We start from the raw sequence: 19218 nt of genomic DNA on the forward strand, positions 1-19218 counted from the left end.
TCTGGCATACAATTTTTGTTGGTCTAAGAATTGATATTTCACCATTCATTTGATGATATCATGGTAACAGAAATATACTTGCAACTTCAGCACATTCGTGTCACCGTTCTCATCCGCACAAACATCACATTCCACGCAAAAGGGAGTAGGAAAAGATAACGTAAACACAGACTCGTGTCTCTTTAGTTTGCTGGAGCAAGATCATTTGCTATGATCGTTTGCTGGAGGGTTGAACTTTGCTGCGCAAGTGTCTTTCGCGCGATCGGATGTAGGCTCTTGCGTGATGTTCGTTTTTGGAATAGAAGAAAAGCGAGCAAGTAATATGATGCTCTGATGAGTTCCGGAGATTTGTCGGTTCGTTGGGGGGAACAGTTTGTTTGTTTCTTTCTGCGCCTCTAGCGATCAAGCGTAATAAAATGTCTGATTTATTACAATGAATGTGACCCGAATGGGTCGTATATTTCTTATTTATGAACCAACTTTATTTACACTTTATCATAATAAAAACCGTAACAACACATTTGTCATTAAAATAACATTAATATAACAATTATCTACCCTCGGTGTGTATCCCCCCAATGTCTCTCTAACCTTGGCTTGATTCCCTATTTTTCTTCCACTTCAGACTTTCTTCAAACTATTCTTACGCGTCGCCAAAAAAGGCATTCCCTTCATCGGACAGCTGAAACGTTCAAACTCTCGCTGCACCAGCTCCGTCTTGTTGCCCTCCATGTCGATCAGGTTGTTCCAGTAGCTGTTCGCCGCGATCGCGTGCCCCCGTTGGCTGAAGTGGAAACAATCGACCGATGCGATACCAGCATCCGTATCGCCGTTCTGGAGTGTTGGCAGTGTCAGCTGCTCCGGAAACGGTTGAAAGTTCACGACGAAATCGGTCGCATTGTTGAACTCCTCCCGCTCGGCCACGGACTGCTGTATCCGGTTCCACTGGTGTATGATGTACTCTAGGCGTGGTTGAAACGATGCGTATCTGGTACCGAACACACAAGGACACTCGAAGGCGTGCGTAGTGACGCATGATGCAGGGCGTGGAGAGAACGTTCTCAATACGGTAACATCTGGTGGTGGAGGAGAAGGAGGAGGAGGGAAGAACAATAGGATATAAGAAATTGTCGAGATGACCAGGCAACACCAAGTAAACTTACCAATTGTTGCAACAATATTAACCATCGCTCGCGGTAGATACTTGCGAAGTAATCGCAACGTTGTGAGCAAATTTTGCTCATGCTGGAAGAGGGCTTTCTCAGGCTTGGGTAAGAAGCAGATCCGGCTGCAGAAATCGTTATGCCCCATGAAAATAGTTATAAGTTTCCAGTCTTTCTTGATGCTAACCGAGCGGTCCGCTTTCATGCGTTTGATAAGATTTCTTGCCTGATGCGGCAGATCCTGGCTCATTCCAGCAATCTCAGCGACATCAAATCTAAAGTTTTAGAACAAAGACATCATTATCAAAATTGTACATTGGCCTAGATCCAAAGAGTAACCAAATACTACCTCGACGCCCTATCAATCGATAAACTATCCGCAACGACATAGCCATTTAGGTTAGGATTGAACACCTTCAGAATGTTGGGTAGCGTTAGATACTGACGCCATGTGCCCTGGCCACCGATGCACCATGAGAGGCCTCGATTTTCGATGATCAGCTCAAGGATGCCGGTCGCAAGTACTCCCGTGCCGGCCGTTAGGGAATCGCCGAGGGCTGCCACTACATCGATATCGCCCGGGCGTAGTTCGTGGACAGAGGTAGGAACCCTTGCACTGCGCATACCCTCGGTAGGACAAGGAAACGGTTGATCAGGTGGAATGGGGAGTTGAATTTTCTACAGTACAAAGGTTAGAAGGCAGGAATTAGCATTATTTTCGATTGTGTGGCCATTTCCATTGTCATTTCCGTACCCCTTGCGAGCGTGCCTGTTTCAATCGTTCCGGATTTTCACTGTTTGGACCGACATAGTTAAAAAACTGCTTGTGCAGGTTACGGTAAACTGTTATGATTGGTTGATCATCTAGAAATGACACTTCTTCTTGCGCGAGTGTAGCACTTTGAGTGTTTAGCAGTAGGCACAGCGATAGAAATAGCGCAAACCCGTACATATTGGTACTGCTAGAACAAACATAAACACAAACGTTCCTTAGCTTTTGAATTGGTAGTGTCAAACATACAAATGAATTCAACATTATATTGAATATAAAATGCTAACAATATACTTACTTTTTGTGAAGGTTCGCTCAAACAAACCATACGCCTCTGCTACGTTGGAAGTGCGTCTGCAGCAACGAGAATAGAAACTGAGAAAAAAAATTGTCTGTCACGTATTTTGTACGGTTACGGTCTACGTTTCTTCGGTTTGCGAGATGAATTGGATTTGAAGTTGGTTGAAAACGAAGCCGTGGTTTTATAGCATTTGTTCACCGAGCGCAACAAGGACGATAAATGAGGTATCATTAAATTCATGATTCATAACCATTCGCATTCGTTTGATGCACAACCGTGGATGGTCAATTATTTGCATTTGTTGCTCACACCTTTTAAAATTACAGTCAGCAGGCAAGTTATCCAAGAGCAAAAGCTACCACATTATTATAAGATCTATCCTAGAACATTGGAGGTACAGTGTAACTAGGATAAGAGAGAATCTCAGGGACAAGGAACAGTTTTTATCGCTTTTGCTAGGTCTCTTGATTAGAAAGCTCTATACTTAGAAGTGTAGGTTTTTCATTGCATTTTATATGCTTGCTGACAGGCCAGCCCTGTTCACTTTTGGGGTCTTACACTAATCTAAAGAACTGTAGTTGTACTAATACACATACATTTGCATCGGAAGCTATGCATCCCAAGTAGTATCAACGAGAGAGAGAGAGAATCAAAAAAGGATAAAAAAGCTACTTTTGTTACAGATTTTACAAGATTCGTTGTGCTCTATCCTGCCTAGCCTGCCTGTCCATCGGGCAAATTATTTTTTTAATAGTAGAAGAGGATAGATAGTGGAATAGATTCCTTCGTAAATCATGCAGCACTCCCTAATCGCGATCAGCGCACGCGCTCCTGACAAGTTTATGTAACATTTAGATAGAACACATTTTTTTGTTTATTGATCTTTGCATTCAATTCATCCACTTTTTCAAGAAACCATTCTTCGCTCATGATCGGTGGAGTATGGTAGCGATTGGATAATCGAACCAACGTACGCACCATTGCTCCAATCATTGCTTTATTGTGTATCCTTCCATTAGTGGATGAGCTTTTGTGATGGGATACGCTGCATTATTAAATGGTTAAGCTACCTCAGACGCTGAAATCGGCAAATACTGTATCAAGGCATCGTTGCATGGTTGTACTACTCGAGAGCAGTACAAACAGTATCACCATTTTTTTTAACGATCCTGGCAGCTATAAGACTAATATCAAGAAATCAAAAGCGAAAGATACTGAACAAGATTGCTGTACTAATTAAGAGTAGTTTGAAATGAATTTTGAAAATTTACATATTTAAAATCGTTAGAATTGAATAAACGGCCGAGGTCGTAATAATGCGAAATTAAATTAATCATTAAAATTATAATCATGACAAGATATATATGATTTAAAGTAAGACAGTTAATTTCCTAGTTTTCCACATTCGCACGCGTCAAGCTATCAGACTAAGACAAGATAGTTTATTACGAGAAGTAAATTACTTACTACGATGAAACACAGTTAAAAGGAAATGGCTAAAAGTCTTTCGTACTAGGACGTTCAAAACTCACGCTTTGCAAAACGGGGGCCTTTTTGTTTAATTCAAAAAAACGAAAATATTGAACATATTAACTGCCTTGTTAACATATTAAACTATCCTTGGGTGGTCAAGCAAAACCGCCCACGTTTGTTGTTGAGAGATCATTGAAGGATAATGTTATTCAAATTTCAATTTTTCTATTTACGACGAAATTCAAAATGTAACAATAGCATGAAACAATCAAACCAAGATTTGAGCGATCAAAATAAGCTAAAGATAAAGTCTTTGCCTTGATCAATAATACTTCTTGGATAACGCGGCACTCGAACTTGTAAAAGCATAGAGCATATACGTAACCAGTCATGCAAGGTTTATAAACTTATAACATTCAAGATTGCCTAAAACAGGCAGTACTAAGTTTCTTCATTCACAAAGATCATGCAATAAAATACAGCGATTGAAAAATCTTAGGTCGGATCAGCTATCCTCTATGGCGGTTGGATCGTCAAAGGCAAAGAAAGAAAAGGACCTCAAAGATGAAATATTTGATCATTTTTAGTTCAAAGCAGCATCTGTACAAGAGAGCTTTTTCTTCAAAAAGTGTAAGTTTTGCGTGTCTGTTGTTGGCATACACGAACTGTTGTCTGATTGCCTTCTCATTTATAACGATTTCCTTGTCTTTGCAGGATACATTGAACTCTACAATCACCTACTGAAGGAGCTGCAATCATGTTTTCGGATGCACTAATGTAATACCATGCAAAAGCAAAAACAAACCACCACTGATAAAGTTGCGTAAAATATGTATGTAAAACTGTAATGAAATCCTTCCAGAGCAGTGTGAGATTGCATGAGTGAGATGAAGGCATTGCATAAGCTTCGACGGCAGTGTTGCGGTTGCGTAGTGTCCCCTGCCCAAGGTGAACACAATGATTGGTGGGTGACAAGTGATTCTTAACTCTTAAGCCCGTTAGCGTGTCTTAAAAACGTAAAATTGCACATGACGATTGATGAGTGTGAGGAATTCGGATTCCTTCCAAACTCCACCGGTGTGTAAGTAGAAATAATATCACATTTTTGATGAAGTGCGTCAGCTTTTTTGGCCCCCTTTTTGTGCCCAGAGTGCTCTAGCTGTTGCCGGGCGTTCGCAGGAATGGCATTTCCGCGCTCGGACACCTAAACAGCGTAAACTCGCGCTCCCAGTTCATCGATTTACCCCCCACCGGTTCGAGCATATTGTTCCACAGTGCGTTCGAGGCGAGCGCATAGCCCTTCTGGCTAAGGTGGAAGCAATCGAGCGACATGTACGTAAAGTCCGTATCGCCGCTGGCCGTCTCCGGGAAGGTAAGGTTCATCGTGAACGGCTGATAAACGACGGCAAAGTCGGGCTTGCGGTGAAACTCCTCCCGGGCGGCAATGTCCATCTGCAGCATGTTCCAGTCCTCGATCAGCTTGACGAACCGTTCGCGCTGCTTGCGGAACCGTGTGGCCAGCAGACACGGACACTCGATCACGTGCATCGAGACGCACTCCTGTGGTTTGTTCTTGAAGCGTGCCAAGATGTCCACCTCTGGAAAAGAAGGGAAAGAAAATGGAGATGATCATACTGGAGATCACGTGAAAGCTATCCCGGCATCGTACTCACTTGGACTCGCCGCCAGATTGACGAAGGTGCGCGGTAGATAATCACGGAAGGTTCGCAACGCACTGACGATGTTCTTCTCGTGATACTGCAGTATCTTTTCGGGCGTGGCCATGTAGCAGATCTCGGCACAGAAGTCATTGCCACCGATCATGAGCGTGATCATCTTCCAGTGGTTGTTGATGTCTACCTTCCGGTCGGACAGCATCCGTTTGACGAGATTGCGGGCCTGATAGGGAATGTCCTGTGACATGGCGCCACCTTCTGCTGCGTTGAACCTGAATTGGAAGTTGTAATAATGCGTGTTAAACACTTTGTCATGTTGTTATTAACAAGCCTATCTATCTTACAGTGAAGCCTTGCGCGTCGACAGACCATCCTTGGTCGGATAGCCGTACAGCTTCGGATTGTACTCCTTCAGTATGTTCGGCAGCGTTAGAAACTGTCGCCACGTGCCCTGCCCACCGATGCTCCACGAAAGGCCCTTGTTTTCGATCAGCACCTCAAGTATGTTGGTCGCCATTGCACCATTTCCCGCCGTCAGCGAATCCCCAATCGCACCGATGATATCGATATCGCCCGGCCGCAATCTGTCCACGGAGGTCGGTACCGTCTCACTGCGCATGCCGGTCGTGTTGCAGAAGAACGGTTCCTCGGGACCGAACTGTTTTTGAACTTTCTAGATAACGATGATACAATAAGTCATATTTGGGTAAGCATGAGTGTTACATATTGAGCCGTTACCGATGCGTTACACTTACTCCCTTTTTCAGATTGATCAGGAACTTGTTCTTGTTGTTGCCGGTTTGGCCGATGAAGTTGAACATGATCTCGCGGAAGCCCCGGTACTTGGTGGCGAGCAGTGGCGAATCCAGCGGTGTGATCAGTGCCTGTCCATCCCCGGGCGTAATGGTGGCAGCGAGTGCCAGCAGCAAAAGCGTGAACCCACCGAGTGTCCTTGGGTATACCGATGCCATGGCCGTGCAGTTGCGTGCGTGCGTGTGTGTGCGTGGCAGTGTGTGTGTCTGTGTGTGCGTAGGTATTTTCGACTATTTCGTTGCAGTGCTCTATCCAGCGGGATTAAAGTGAAAGGTAAGTGAGAAGAAGTAAGCGAAACCATCTAAGCTGTGTGCTAACTGCTAAGCGTGGTGTGATCTCCAATTCATTAACAATAATTCGTGCCTCTTCAAGTCGCATTAAAATCGTCAAAATGGTATAATATACCGTCGAAATCGCTTTCCGGTAGCTGTGGAGCGCCACCTCGCGCTGTCAATCAAAGAGACCCGCGGTCGCGAGCGATCTGTCTACGATGAACTGTAAATTTTGATCGCGCATAAATTATCATAATAAGCCGCGCGGTTGTAAAAAAACAAACGCCGAGCTTCGGCTGCTGACTCCACGCATTTGCCCTGCAGCAGCAACGACGCACGAAAGCGAAACTTCGGACAACCTGATTTTTAACCTTGAAATGCTTGCATTGCTTGAGAGCGGTAAACGGAACATGAATATCGGTCAGAACATTGGGGTAGAGGAGGAAAGGGAACGAATCATCTGTTGAATTAACGTAGAAACATCTTGCGGTAAAAATATAGCGTAAGGAAAGGATTTTTTCTCTTTATAGGAGGCGTTTAGAACACGTTCCAAGTGATCGTAAAGTTGATTTGTCAATTCGGGTGTATGGACGTGCTTTTAGGGCGGTTTGTTTAGCGAAGAACAAACAAACGCTCTTTGTGTTTCAAATGCCAGCAAATGTGGTCGGTGAGATTAAACGTGGTGGCTAAAAATATATCTCGGGATTGGATTTGTCAATACCCGTTTGTATGAGTGGAATTTCGGGAAGTAAAACGGATCAGATAACCTGTACTTGTATGCACAGAGATTAGCAAAACGTGGGCTGTGGGTATTAGTAGAACGTTGACTGGTGCCGGTCCTGTGCAAAACTCGTCTAGTCACACGACTTAACAACATTCCTGTGAAGTCTCACACAGACCGAGCCTCCCCGCATATAGAGGACTAATTATGCTACTATAGGCTCGGTCTGAGTCGGTGGCTGAGGCAGACTATGATTGTAGCAGATCGACAAATTATAATAACAAGAATTAATGATAAACCCATCAACTTCTGAAAAGGCTGGATGTGGTTAGATTCCAATGTAACTGCTCCTTAAACATTCTCAGTGGTTAACTTAACTTGGCTGTCTGCATATGGGCTCCCAAGAGCTCATGGAAGGATAATCTGACGAAGGAATTTCGATTATTCGAAGTTTGATTAAGTGGGGGAGCAAATATTATGTGGTCTAAAGAGTAAGATAATAACTCTTTCGAAGCAAATCGCGACTACTGACATATCTTTTTTACTTGCTTTGAGATAGAATATGATGTGCAACTACAATTGGAGTAACTGAACCCAATGCCAAAGGCCGCACGACGTCAATTCGCACAAATTAACAACACGCATGGGTTCAAGCCTCGAATGGATCATGCGCCCATACGTAGGACTGAATGTCCTATTATGTATACTCAATAAGTCACTGAAAGCCAAGCCCGTTAGTGGTACAGGCTGGCCTTGACCGACAATGTTTGATTGTTCCCAAGAAGAAACAGAAAGAAGAAGCAGAACTCAATGTAGTAATTATGCGATCAGAATTGAAGAATTCCTGACTGAGGTTGAAATCTGAAGAAGGGCGGCAATACAAACATGTTCTTCACAGATTAACGGATTAACGCATTAACCGAAATTTCCGATAGTCACTGATATTCTTGGTGCCAAATATAGCAACAGGCAACAATATGCTCTATATTAAATCGAAAACTTCATGTGGCATTATTAAGCCATTTTCGTTACTACAACCACATTATCTAGTCGCATGTCTTGCTCTTTTTTTGCCCATTAAATTTAAAAATTCTTCATAACGACGATTCATAACGACGAGGTGTCAAACCCGTTCCTTCTCATCGCAACTCCAACACGATCACATCTCCGTGAACATCAACGGACCGTGTCTAAAACCTACCAGCCTGTTACCTTGAGTAGCCTTTGAATATTCCGTTGACGCTGCCCCGTGTCATAGTTGGGCGTACGTTTCCGCACGCTGGTGACTGTTCGTGACATACGCCTGTGATACGACTTGCGTACCGCTACACCGGCCAAGCCCACGGGGCATCACAGCCACAGAAGCTGATGCCGCGTTGGAACTTCCCCATATGATGACAAGTGGTGGCATGAGACACATCGTCTTCCCCCTCCCCCTAAATCCAGCGACCAGCAATTACCGGCGAGCACCGTTTTGCAGCCTAGCGATCATGAAATTAATTCCTCTCATGCCGCTGGTCAAACAATCTACTCCGCCGGAATGGTAAATTCGGAACAGTGTGCAAACAGTCCAGTAACCAGCACCGGGCGACGTTTGCTAGTGGGCGCGACCGGGTGTACCTTATCTATTCTAATCGATCGAACGGTTTGATGCTATTTGCATAAACTTCTATTTGCACGTAGCAACAGCTTTTGTTTTTGAACCAAAAAAAGGAAGCTTTCCCATGGGCGAAGCATGTGCCTCGGAGCAATTGGATACGGACCATCTTGGGTGGAGGTTATCGGGGCTGTGGAGTTCAATGCCACGATGCCAAGCACGGGAAGATCGTGATTTCATGCACGGTGCGACAAGCACACCGTACATACCTGCATGACCCCATAAAGCATATTGAACTTCGGAACAGCGTGTGGGGGGTAGCAATTTCTTCCAGAAGCGGAACTGGGACCGCGTAAAGAATCCCCCAAAGTGTACGCTTCTTCCTGACTGTGCTAGCTACGGCTCGAAACGGCTTGATAAATGTGTTTAAGTGCATTCCATTGCGTGCAGAAGAACGAGAAGTAGGCGCTTACTAGTCCAGAAGAGACTTCGAGAAAGCAACTCTCGCAGGTCAACTCGACTAGCCAAAGGTTCGCAACAAACGGACTGGATTCTCGGAATAACTGTTGTATCTCACTCTCTCTCTCCAGCCAAGGACGAACGTGCTGCTAGTCCACAACGTTTATTTTATTGCATTTTATGACCATATTATTATTAATGCGCCTCTTGCCTTTTACTGCCTGAAATGTGTACCTTTTTGTTTTCTTCCCTCTTTGGGTGTTGAGTGTATTGTCGCTTAAAGAAAGCTTAATCGCTAGTATTGATCATTGTTGCATTGTTATTGTTCACTTGCTTTTTTGTGTTTTGTTCAATTTTATTACACTTTATTACCTATTTCACAACGTTATATGTACTTTAATCCAATTTAATGTAGATCATTCTTGTTTTGAAAGCCACAAGGCTAGATAAGTCATGTCTTCATGACAAACACGACCTGACACAGTCAGTACCTGACACGCTCAACCTTATCGAGAAGTATCATCGGTCATCGTACCCTGGTGTCGTTTATCCTACAAAGGGCAAGCATCATCAGTAGCAGTGGAGACAGCAAAAAAAATAATTCTCAATCCCTATAAAGGATTAACATTTTCGCTGAATGCATTTCTTGCCTAGAAGAAATGCTTCCGTATCACGAGATTCCGCATCCTCGCGGTACCATCCGACCGAGCAGACGATCAGTTCATTCGCCCCAAGGGAACCAAGGGAACGCTGCTATCATCATTCACCTTTATGCACACCCCGTACACTAATCGACACCACCTTGTGAAGCCTTGGCCGCTGGCACGATCGTATAGGCGAGGATGATCATTTCACCATTGCAGCATTGAATTAAGACGCGTTGGAATAAGTTGTACAGCTGTAGCACAAGCGCGCGCACGCGTACGTGCTGCTTTATGATAAATTGATTACGATACGCAACTCATTAAGGGTGTGTTTCTTGTTAACGCTTCTTTTGTTCATCTCCCTTCGATCGTATTTTCCTCCCCCCGATATACAGTACGCTACTGTCACTGAGGATAATCACAAGACAAATATTTGATCACTTATCACACGCGGCGGTGCACGGTTTCGAGTGTAATGGATGTGTTCACTATTATGGGTGTGAGCTACTTTTGTCTGGCCTGTCTATTTACATCACTTAACAACAATGATATGTATACATATCACTGCTGCTGAAGGAAATAAAATGACTACAAATTGACAAACAGTGCTTTGTGCTTTGTGGGAGAGCACAAGAATACCAAACCTAACCCCGCGTTCTTGGCGGGTAAAACACGTCACGAACGGTGGCAGCTGTGGAGGGGACTGAGTGTGTGTTTGCCCCTTCTTCTAACGTTATTTACTACTCATGGTGTGTTGTTCCATGGATATGGTAAGATCAGGGTCTAAACAACTAATTGTATACTGCGGCGGCAATGTGCAGCCCGGTGACAGAAGGACCTGGTTTGCACGAGCATCTGTAAAGGGTGTGTTGTGTCTAGAGATTCCATGTAAATAGGGTTAAAGATTATAAGGAAACATTTAGTTTTTTTATGAACAATTTTAATTTCTCAAAATTTAAGAAGAAAATTGAAGAATATTGTGGGAAAATTCCACTTGTCTAGGCATATTCCAGGAGCTTATCAATCCACTGACTTTGAACTACATTACTCTGATCATACCCCATATCGAGTTAAAACCGGACCGTCAAGGTGTACGTGTGCAACGATGATGATGATGATGATGACGCCGACGATGCATCACACATGCAAGCCGATACGGCAAGGCTAGTTGCATTGTTTACTAGTCGGTGTGGAGTAACATATTACCCCATTGACGTCATGATCCTTGCCCTTCCAACCTGTCACTACTACCTGCCTATTCGGTGAGTGAGTGAGGCACGCATTTTCACTATTTGGCATTTCTACTACATCTCTGCTGGGGTGAGATAGGGACCCTTTTGTGTCTTTGTTTGTACATCTGGGAAGGAAGTTACATAAATCTACTCGCTCCTGTGTTGGCAGAGCTATCCAGCCACAATAGGCTCCTGAAAATCCGCACACAAACAGAACGCCACCGGAAACGACTCCACACACACTGGTCTGCTAACTAAATACAGCCGTTTTACCGTACCGACGTTGTTTGGTGAATGTTAAGCGGGCCTTGACGTTCTATGCTATCGTGTGCATCCAGCGTCATAAATCATGCGGCACTGATGATGTTGAACGTGCCGCCACCAGACCTGGTCGTAGTAGATGCAAAACTTGCCTTTGCATGCATAAAACACACAAACAGAACGTGGCGGACGTCATGCCAACTCTACCCGACGGACGGACTAGGAATTAGTCAATGAAGGTGGAAGCTTGGTTCGCCTTCTTCGTGGTTCGCTTCGGTGTTGATAATCCCGACTAAGCGCCACCGCGGCCAGGTTTGAATGGGGTTTTGATTGTGGGACTTTGGGGGAGGTAGTGGGCTCGGTGTACACCGGTGATGCTTTCGAGGGAAAAGCGGGAATCACTCGTTTGGGAATTCGGCTGTACGTCAATCAGCAAGGCGTGGTGTGAGCGGCTGTTTTGCATAAAATGAGTGAACCTGGTTAGGGATTTCTTTGAAGGTTCAGTTTTCGAGGGTATTCTGTGCTTGGTGTGAACGGCAATATAATGAATAAATTTGATTTATACACTACCAGCGTAAGGGTTTTCTTTGTTTCTTTGGCTTTGGCTGGGCATAAAGGGCTCGTTTTATTGCTCTAAAACTTAAGAAATAGCTTGGATTCCTCACAATCCGATAGGATAGCACCAAAAGGTATTATAAATTCTGATTTGAAGTGATCTGACTCCCTTAGCCTCTATCAATCAACATCATGTAGATCTTCTCTGAAGAGTTGTATGGTCAAATATCATTTATTGTTTGGATTCTTTTTTAAATCAAACATACACCAAGGAATGGCTAATGCTGGAATGCTTGGACATAGAACGGATCGGATTCAAATGACGTGACCACTCCAAAAATTGACGTCAATTCTGATGGATTCCTTGCGTATTATTAAAACACCTCCAGTTTGGGTTCTTGTGTATTGGAGAGGTTTTTGTCCCAATTTGGTGGTCCCAATTGTGTTAATTCTGAATCGGGAGGCAGATTTTGTGGTTCCTTCTTGTATGATTCGTTCGTTCATTCGAATGGATTAAGCGAGTCCGATTGACGTTGCTAGAACTGCTAGAAAACTTGGTATGTTTTAAGCTATAGACGTCATACTTCTCAAAATTGTAGAAACATGTTTAGTTATCTTTCAATAATCCAATAAGTACGCTACAAACACAGATATTTTCCCAGGATTCCTTGAAAGTTTCTGAATTTTAAGTAAAAAACTGAATTTAATTTAAATTTGAAAGTTTTCTAAGTATATGTGTGCAATATTTCTGGGTTTTGTTGACATATTTGTTGCCAAATTTCATCAAATAGTCAATAAATTGTTAGAAAAATTCACAAAGCTTCAAGAAATATCCAAAAACTTTCGGGGAAAAAACCTTACAATACACAAAAATACAAAAATAGATAAGAATCATTGCCGATTAAACAAACATTGCATAATTCCCGTGGGCTATCAAACCTCTTTCGCATGTGATTGATGTGATTGAGCGTAATTGCTAGGTTCGATAATCCCCGGCAGCCGGCTCGTACACCGACCTTGACCGTGAGTCCGCCAGTCCGTCCACGCCAAATGGTTGTGTCGAGAAAAACACATAATTATCGGTACATGAATTATTGCACAGTACAGCTACCTCGTGGGATAATACTGTACGCATCCCTATCATGCAAGCATACGGATGCACATCTTCCTCTGCACCGTGATGATGCACCCGGTTGCTCTTGAACTGGTCTGGCCTGTGTAGATTCCAACGACACACCGAAGGAGCAACAATTATTGTTCGTTCGCGTGCGTCCGGAAACTCCGTTACACCGGTAAACTGCGGTGCTTCCGAGGAGTGGTGAGATAAGATCGGACGGACGGACACTTTACGACATTACACTCACACGTGAAGGTATTGCCGGTCGTTTGTACCGCTTTCAAGGCTGTGAAATAATTTCGCCTATCGATCCGGACCGATCGTTGGCCTGGGCCAACGTGCTGGCAGGTGGTGTGGACACTTCCTTAACCTGCCTCCAAGGTGAGAATAGGGAACCATCTCCATCTCCTGCTCTGTCTTAGAAGTTTATGCCTTCTTCTGCTTCGCTGTGTTAGAAGTTTATGTAACAGTAATAAAACACACAACCAAATAAAAGACACCGAGCGAACCATGAAACGTATCCAGCTCTCCACAGCTGGGGCCGGTTTGTTGTGGCGCTGGGAGTTTTTTTTATAGACGCACACAACCTTGACAGTGACCAATCATAACAGTCCATTAGTGAATCAGTTAATTCCAACCGCTATTCAAATGTGTAACTTGTGACCGAAGGTGCATGTGTGAAGATGGTACGCGCTTCCGGTTTTGGCGAACGGAGTGTAAAATGGCAACGCGGCGAACATTACTGCACTTATCGCCCCATGGGGCTGTCTCGCGAACAAAACCGATGATTGATTCGTTGCAGAGCGGTTTTGAAAATTAATTACATACAAAAAAACAGCCAAACACACTGAAATTATTGCCACAGTACGGTCAAGGTGAAAGTAATAAGCGTGACGTATGCAAAGCGCCATCGGTATAACAGTTTTAGTTTGTTTGTTTGTTCTGTTTGCCAAAATTACAATCTTTTTTTTTGTGTGTGCTACAACTGTGCACGTTCAATTAAGTAATCGTGTTTCGTGCTGTGCCGCGACTATGAGGGAACGGTATATTACCGAGCAATATTCTTTCCGGTATGGATGAGGAAATGGTTTTGGATGCGAGATAGTTTACCAAACAAATTAACGCGCACGTGTGAAATATTCCGTTGCCAAGGGAAACGGTGTATGATGCGGCGTGGTCGTGTCTGTTGCATGTGAATGGTGAACGACACTGCGTAGAATGAGAGTACGAACAATACAAGTGATTGTGCTTTAAATGTTTGTGTATTTGCCTATAAATTGAAATGTTAGCATGATTAGTTTTGTTTACGCGGGAGTCGTACATTCGAGCTTAATCTGTTGAATTGATCTGTTAAAAAAATTAAAAAAAATATAAAACTGACATAACGGCTCTAGACGGTTGGTACAGCATAAAGAAAATAATTAAACATACTCTTGTAACGATATAAAAAATTCTAAAATTAATAACACAAAATTTACTCTTTTCATCTTATTAGGCTTTGTCATATTTAAAATCAAATTAAATATTACAAAATCAGTCTGTAACAACAAGACTCCTACAACACATTAGCTGATCGCTTGCTAGTCAACTGATCCTGTTCCTAAAATGTTTGACAGCAACTTCTATAGAGTTTTCATATTTGCTTGTGACTTTAGGCTGGAATTCATTATGTGTTGTGTGTGTGTGATGTTGTTCAATCTGTCAATATCTTGGGAATAGTGTGAACTGCTAGAGTATGTTGAAGAGGAGTTATGGTAATGATCATTTGAACGATAAATGCTACGATTGTTTAAGCCCAATAGAATATTCTGACTGCTATGTTGATTTGTAATTAGAAAAAAGAACAAAATTATAAGCAACCAAATTCTCAATTCTTGTTCTTAAAAAAATAGGACATCAAGCTTTAATAGAATTGTGACAAACAATATACTTCTGTTTCCTGTAGTTAGTGTTGTTTTTCCTTATTTTAATTTTTTGTCTAATTTAAATTATACGTTTATCTTCCGTCCTAGGTCATGTATAGTCGGTCTATAAAATGTTATGTCATTAGAATCAAGTTTTTGTATACCTGCGCACTAATGGGTTAAGATGCATTATTCGTGAGGTATACATGAGTGGAGCAATGATAAGAAACAAGTAGCAAAATAAGTATGTTGTTTACTGCATTTGTTTAACAATTACTGTCAGACTTTTTTTGCTGTAATTTAACATGTTTTTCAAGAGCTAGAACAACCAACATTGTTTCCTTAAAATGAGAATAAGTAGACTATAGTCTGAGCACATTTAAGCTTCTGATTGATCCATGACGTACAGCATTTGATTGTGCTAAGCCATCCATACATAACTTATTCTAGTGCTATTCATAGAATTTTCGCACATCGCTCCCTGGCAACCTGACGCTTGTTGTTAGAACCCATTACGTATCGGTGACCTTTTCTCACACATGATAACCCGTGTGATGGCGTAATATTTAGTTTGCGCTCCAAGCACCAATACAGCAACACAGATGCCGATACGAGCCTTTATCATTAATCAAATCCACCGCACCAGTGTATCATTAATCGGTAGCCCGGCCGGCCCTAGCCCATTGGAGGGCAGCGTTAATTGCTGCTCTCAGCACGGTAAGCAACTCCGCGTTGAGCTTTCGTTCTCGTTTGAGGCATCGACCGGTGCCTGGACGAAGTGCGCGATCGGACACCGAAACGGACCGATCATTAAACGTCACTTACACTACGAAATGCAAAGCAAGTGGACAATCTCGCTTTGGTGTGTAAGCTGTGTCCAAACTAGACCTATTCCAACCCTCCTTCGCCCGAAACCTGTCCGTGGGGTCAAGTGTGTGTGTGTGTGTGGTTCGTGGGAAAACACAGCGGCGCTCATTTTACGAGCATTGACCGGATCGGACGCAATGTCAATTGTTACCCTGCTACGCCCGTCCCCAGCCCCGAAAACATGTCATTTGACTGGCCGCGTTTGACAGGTTGGCTTGATGCTACTGTGCCCACAGACAGCCGGACATTACCGTGCGAGCCCTTGAACTTGCAGCGACGCGTTTACTATCAGCTCCTAGCGATGAGGTACGCGAGCGCAGCACAAAACGCGGAAGTTGCCGCACATCCAAACGACACAGTTTAAGAGATCCATTAGGAATGGGGGACTTGTTTTTATCTTGGCGGGCAGGTTGGGTTTAACAGACACCCTCAGGTAGCTTAAGTGTGGCGCAGGATTTGTAAATAGAAGAGGATTTTGCTTCTTTTTTTAGCACTCCAAAACTCCTTGAAGAACCGTAAATTTTGGCAAATCATTTCTTAGACACAAACGACGTCATCCCAGCACACGCTTGCCCGTTTGAGCGTTTTGTTTGCAATTGATGAAGTACTCAAACAAACACCTGTCACGGGGCACGGCGGCTGGAAGATCTTGAGATTCTAAGATTCCACGCTGGAATTGCTGAAAAGATGATGAAATCCAAATTACCTCCCGCCGGCAAGAGATAATCTTTCGCTCTGGCAAAGGGGGGAACAAGGATCGGCCGTTCGCTAATGTTGTCCCGGTTTATCCGCGTATGTCCCGAGCAAGCTGGTTGCGTCAGTTTCGCTTTTGCGAGTAATTGAACTGTTTGAAGTGGCGAAGCGCTTTGATGGCATTTCAAGAGCAGCCTCTACACATTAGAAGAGTACCGGCGCGGCAAGAATTATGTACCAATGTGAACAATGTAGAACGGCGTTTTGGGGATCACACCGCAACATACCACTGTCACTGCTGTGTTCCGGTTTGATTTATGGTGTTACTTTAGCATCACTCTTTTTTCACGTTTCGTTAATATCTTGAGATTCGTGATAATAAATTGGTGGTCATGTGCTTTTAAAAGGTAATTTGCACAGACGCATTAGGCGGGCAATGGTAAAAGAGGATGCGGCGAGAAACCTTGAGCACTGCTCGATTCTGTTGCTGAACTGTGCGAGTAAAGTGTGCGATTGGTGCAAAAGATTGTTTGTTCTAGATATGGCAGGACGAGAATGATTGAAGCTTTAAATGTTGATGAATGGATGGGTTCAATAGAGGAGGTGAGCATTTGGTTTCCCGGGCTCAATGAAGTAAATCAATTAATCACACAAAAACTGCACTTAAGACATTGTCATTGCGTCTTGGTTGAATGTTTCACACAAAGGCACACTTATTACTTAGACAGTTTGCTAGTCTGTTTCTTAGATCACTTACCAACTCTTTTAGAATAGAAGAAAAAAAAAACACTTAAAATGTTCACTTTAAACCTTATTGAAGGTCGCAATAACTGTTAATATAGGAAGAAGTTTTCAGAATGAGATGAGATCTTCAATGGTTGAAGGACACTGTCTAAAATTAACACAAATTAATTTACTATATTTTATTTTAACGATCGTTGTACGTGATCGTTCTTAGGCCTTTTGTTTCCAGAGTCCGTAACAGAGCAGAACACAGTTCTCTTATTAAAAAGGAGCATTAATAAACGATTGAAGCACTAAACGATCGATGGATGCAGTACGTGCAGCCGAACGTTGTAATATAAATCACTTTATCAGATATTCACCAGCTCTTTGACTAGCCACAGTGCATCCCAGCGCACTGCCCCGCAGGATAGGAAACCACTTTGCGTCCCGGTAAAGCCCAGCAATGCTTACTCGCGCGCTCGCTTAAACGAACGACCGAAACGCGCCTCTCACACTGTACACTAAACTGTCGCCGGCAACGTCCGAGAACGGAATGCTGATCGTGTGCTCGCGCTGGGCGCTTCATATACGCACTAAACCGCGACAGTACGCCCGAGAGCGCGCGCGATTCTGAGTGCTATACATCGTGATCGTGTCCCAAGGAGGAGCAGTAGTTGCAGCCAGTTCAGTTCAGAGGTCAGCATTGGGAAGGGGTGGATGATACGGTTTTTTGTTGTTGCTGTTGTAATCGGACCCATGCTGGAAGGAAAATGGGTGGGAGATAAAAATTACCCCTAATTGTCCACGCCCGTTAAGGTGCGGGACGTGCGCGCGGCTCGCCCGCTGGTGGTCGTGCCCGTGCGTGCGGAAGTTGCGGTGCGGTTCAGCCGTCACGTTGGAAGGCAAATTAAAATGTTTACACACTGAGCAACATACACGCGCGCGCTCGCGCCGCTGCTTACCAATTTGAGCGGTGGCGAAGTTGGTGGTTGTGGTGGTGACGTGAATAATTGATCGTGGTAAGGAGATTTCTTGCCCGATCAACCCCATCGGTCAGATGGTGGTGGTGATGTTTAAAGGATAATAATTTAAAATTGTGACCCCGTGCTGTGCGGTGGTTTTGCATATGGCGATGAGATTATTTTTTTGGGGTTTTTGCGGATATTGTTTGCACTGTCGGATTGTCTTCAAACAAAAGTTCAATTGGTTGAGTTGAGTGCAGTTTGTTGGGCAGTTTGTTCAAGGCCTTGAAGTTGGCGCTAGGCAAATGTTTGTCATTGATGCAAAAGAATCTAGAACGTTCTTATGATTAGTTTTACCTTGATCAAACTAATTGATGTGAGCTAGTGGAAATTATGTTTCAAAAATAGTGTTGTTGGGGCAAAACTACATATATTTGGAACATAATTTCCGTACCATTTGGATCATCTTATAAATCTTAATAAATGAAGTACAGAGTCATTTCAAACCTGATAAGTCAAATATGCCATTATATTTTATATTCTCTATTTTTAGTTTATTGAATTCATATTATTCTGTTTAAAAAAATTCATATTAGAATTATATAATTTCTAAGGATTTAATAAATTGGGTAAATAGTTTTTCATTTCGCTATTTCTTAAATTCGATGTGAGGATAAATATTTAAAGTTGCATAAGTAAGTAATTAAAAAGGATATTAAATATAATTGAACGCCTGATCTAGAATCACACAAGCCATACTGAGCGCACTGAGAGACATTTCCATTGAACTTGAACTTGTTTTCCCCACCCTCTGGGGCACGTTGGAGCCGAAGCCGACGGGCCGGCACTTTGCTTCGTGAAAACCCGACCGAGCACGTGGCGCTACGAACGGCTCGCATGCGGACGCATGGTGTTTTTGTTTGGTGGGGATGCCCAGTTGCTGGTGTTGGTGTGTCGTGGAATGATTCGGAGCAGTTGTGGGTTGGTTGAAAAGTGTCTTACGCAAATTG

The 19218-nt window shown here is 43.3% G+C and overlaps 1 protein-coding gene across 7 annotated transcripts; it reads right to left on the reverse strand.

Annotated features, from left to right (window-relative positions):
- Positions 1-436: 436 nt before the first annotated feature.
- Positions 437-17840, reverse strand: LOC1277007 (phospholipase B1, membrane-associated). 7 transcript variants are annotated; one of them, XM_061646723.1, is made up of 6 exons: positions 17278-17605; positions 2234-2310; positions 1918-2122; positions 1513-1841; positions 1164-1438; positions 438-1076 (listed from the first exon to the last, which is right to left on the reverse strand). In XM_061646723.1, the coding sequence occupies exons 3-6, from the start codon at positions 2113-2115 to the stop codon at positions 622-624; spliced, it is 1257 nt and encodes a 418-aa protein (XP_061502707.1). In that variant the 5' UTR covers positions 2116-2122; positions 2234-2310; positions 17278-17605; the 3' UTR covers positions 438-621. The 7 variants fall into 7 exon arrangements, with proteins under 7 accessions (XP_061502708.1, XP_557068.4, XP_061502707.1 ...); XM_061646720.1 differs by lacking the exons at positions 438-1076; positions 1164-1438; positions 1513-1841; positions 1918-2122; positions 2234-2310 and adding exons at positions 4524-5307; positions 5383-5657; positions 5730-6058; positions 6141-6446; positions 17718-17840 and having other exon boundaries at positions 17278-17350; XM_061646721.1 differs by lacking the exons at positions 438-1076; positions 1164-1438; positions 1513-1841; positions 1918-2122; positions 2234-2310 and adding exons at positions 4524-5307; positions 5383-5657; positions 5730-6058; positions 6141-6446; positions 17627-17840 and having other exon boundaries at positions 17278-17350.
- Positions 17841-19218: the final 1378 nt, after the last annotated feature.

The sequence above is a fragment of the Anopheles gambiae genome, chromosome 2, assembly GCF_943734735.2.
Source record: "Anopheles gambiae chromosome 2, idAnoGambNW_F1_1, whole genome shotgun sequence".
Classification (NCBI taxonomy): Eukaryota; Metazoa; Arthropoda; class Insecta; order Diptera; family Culicidae; genus Anopheles; species Anopheles gambiae.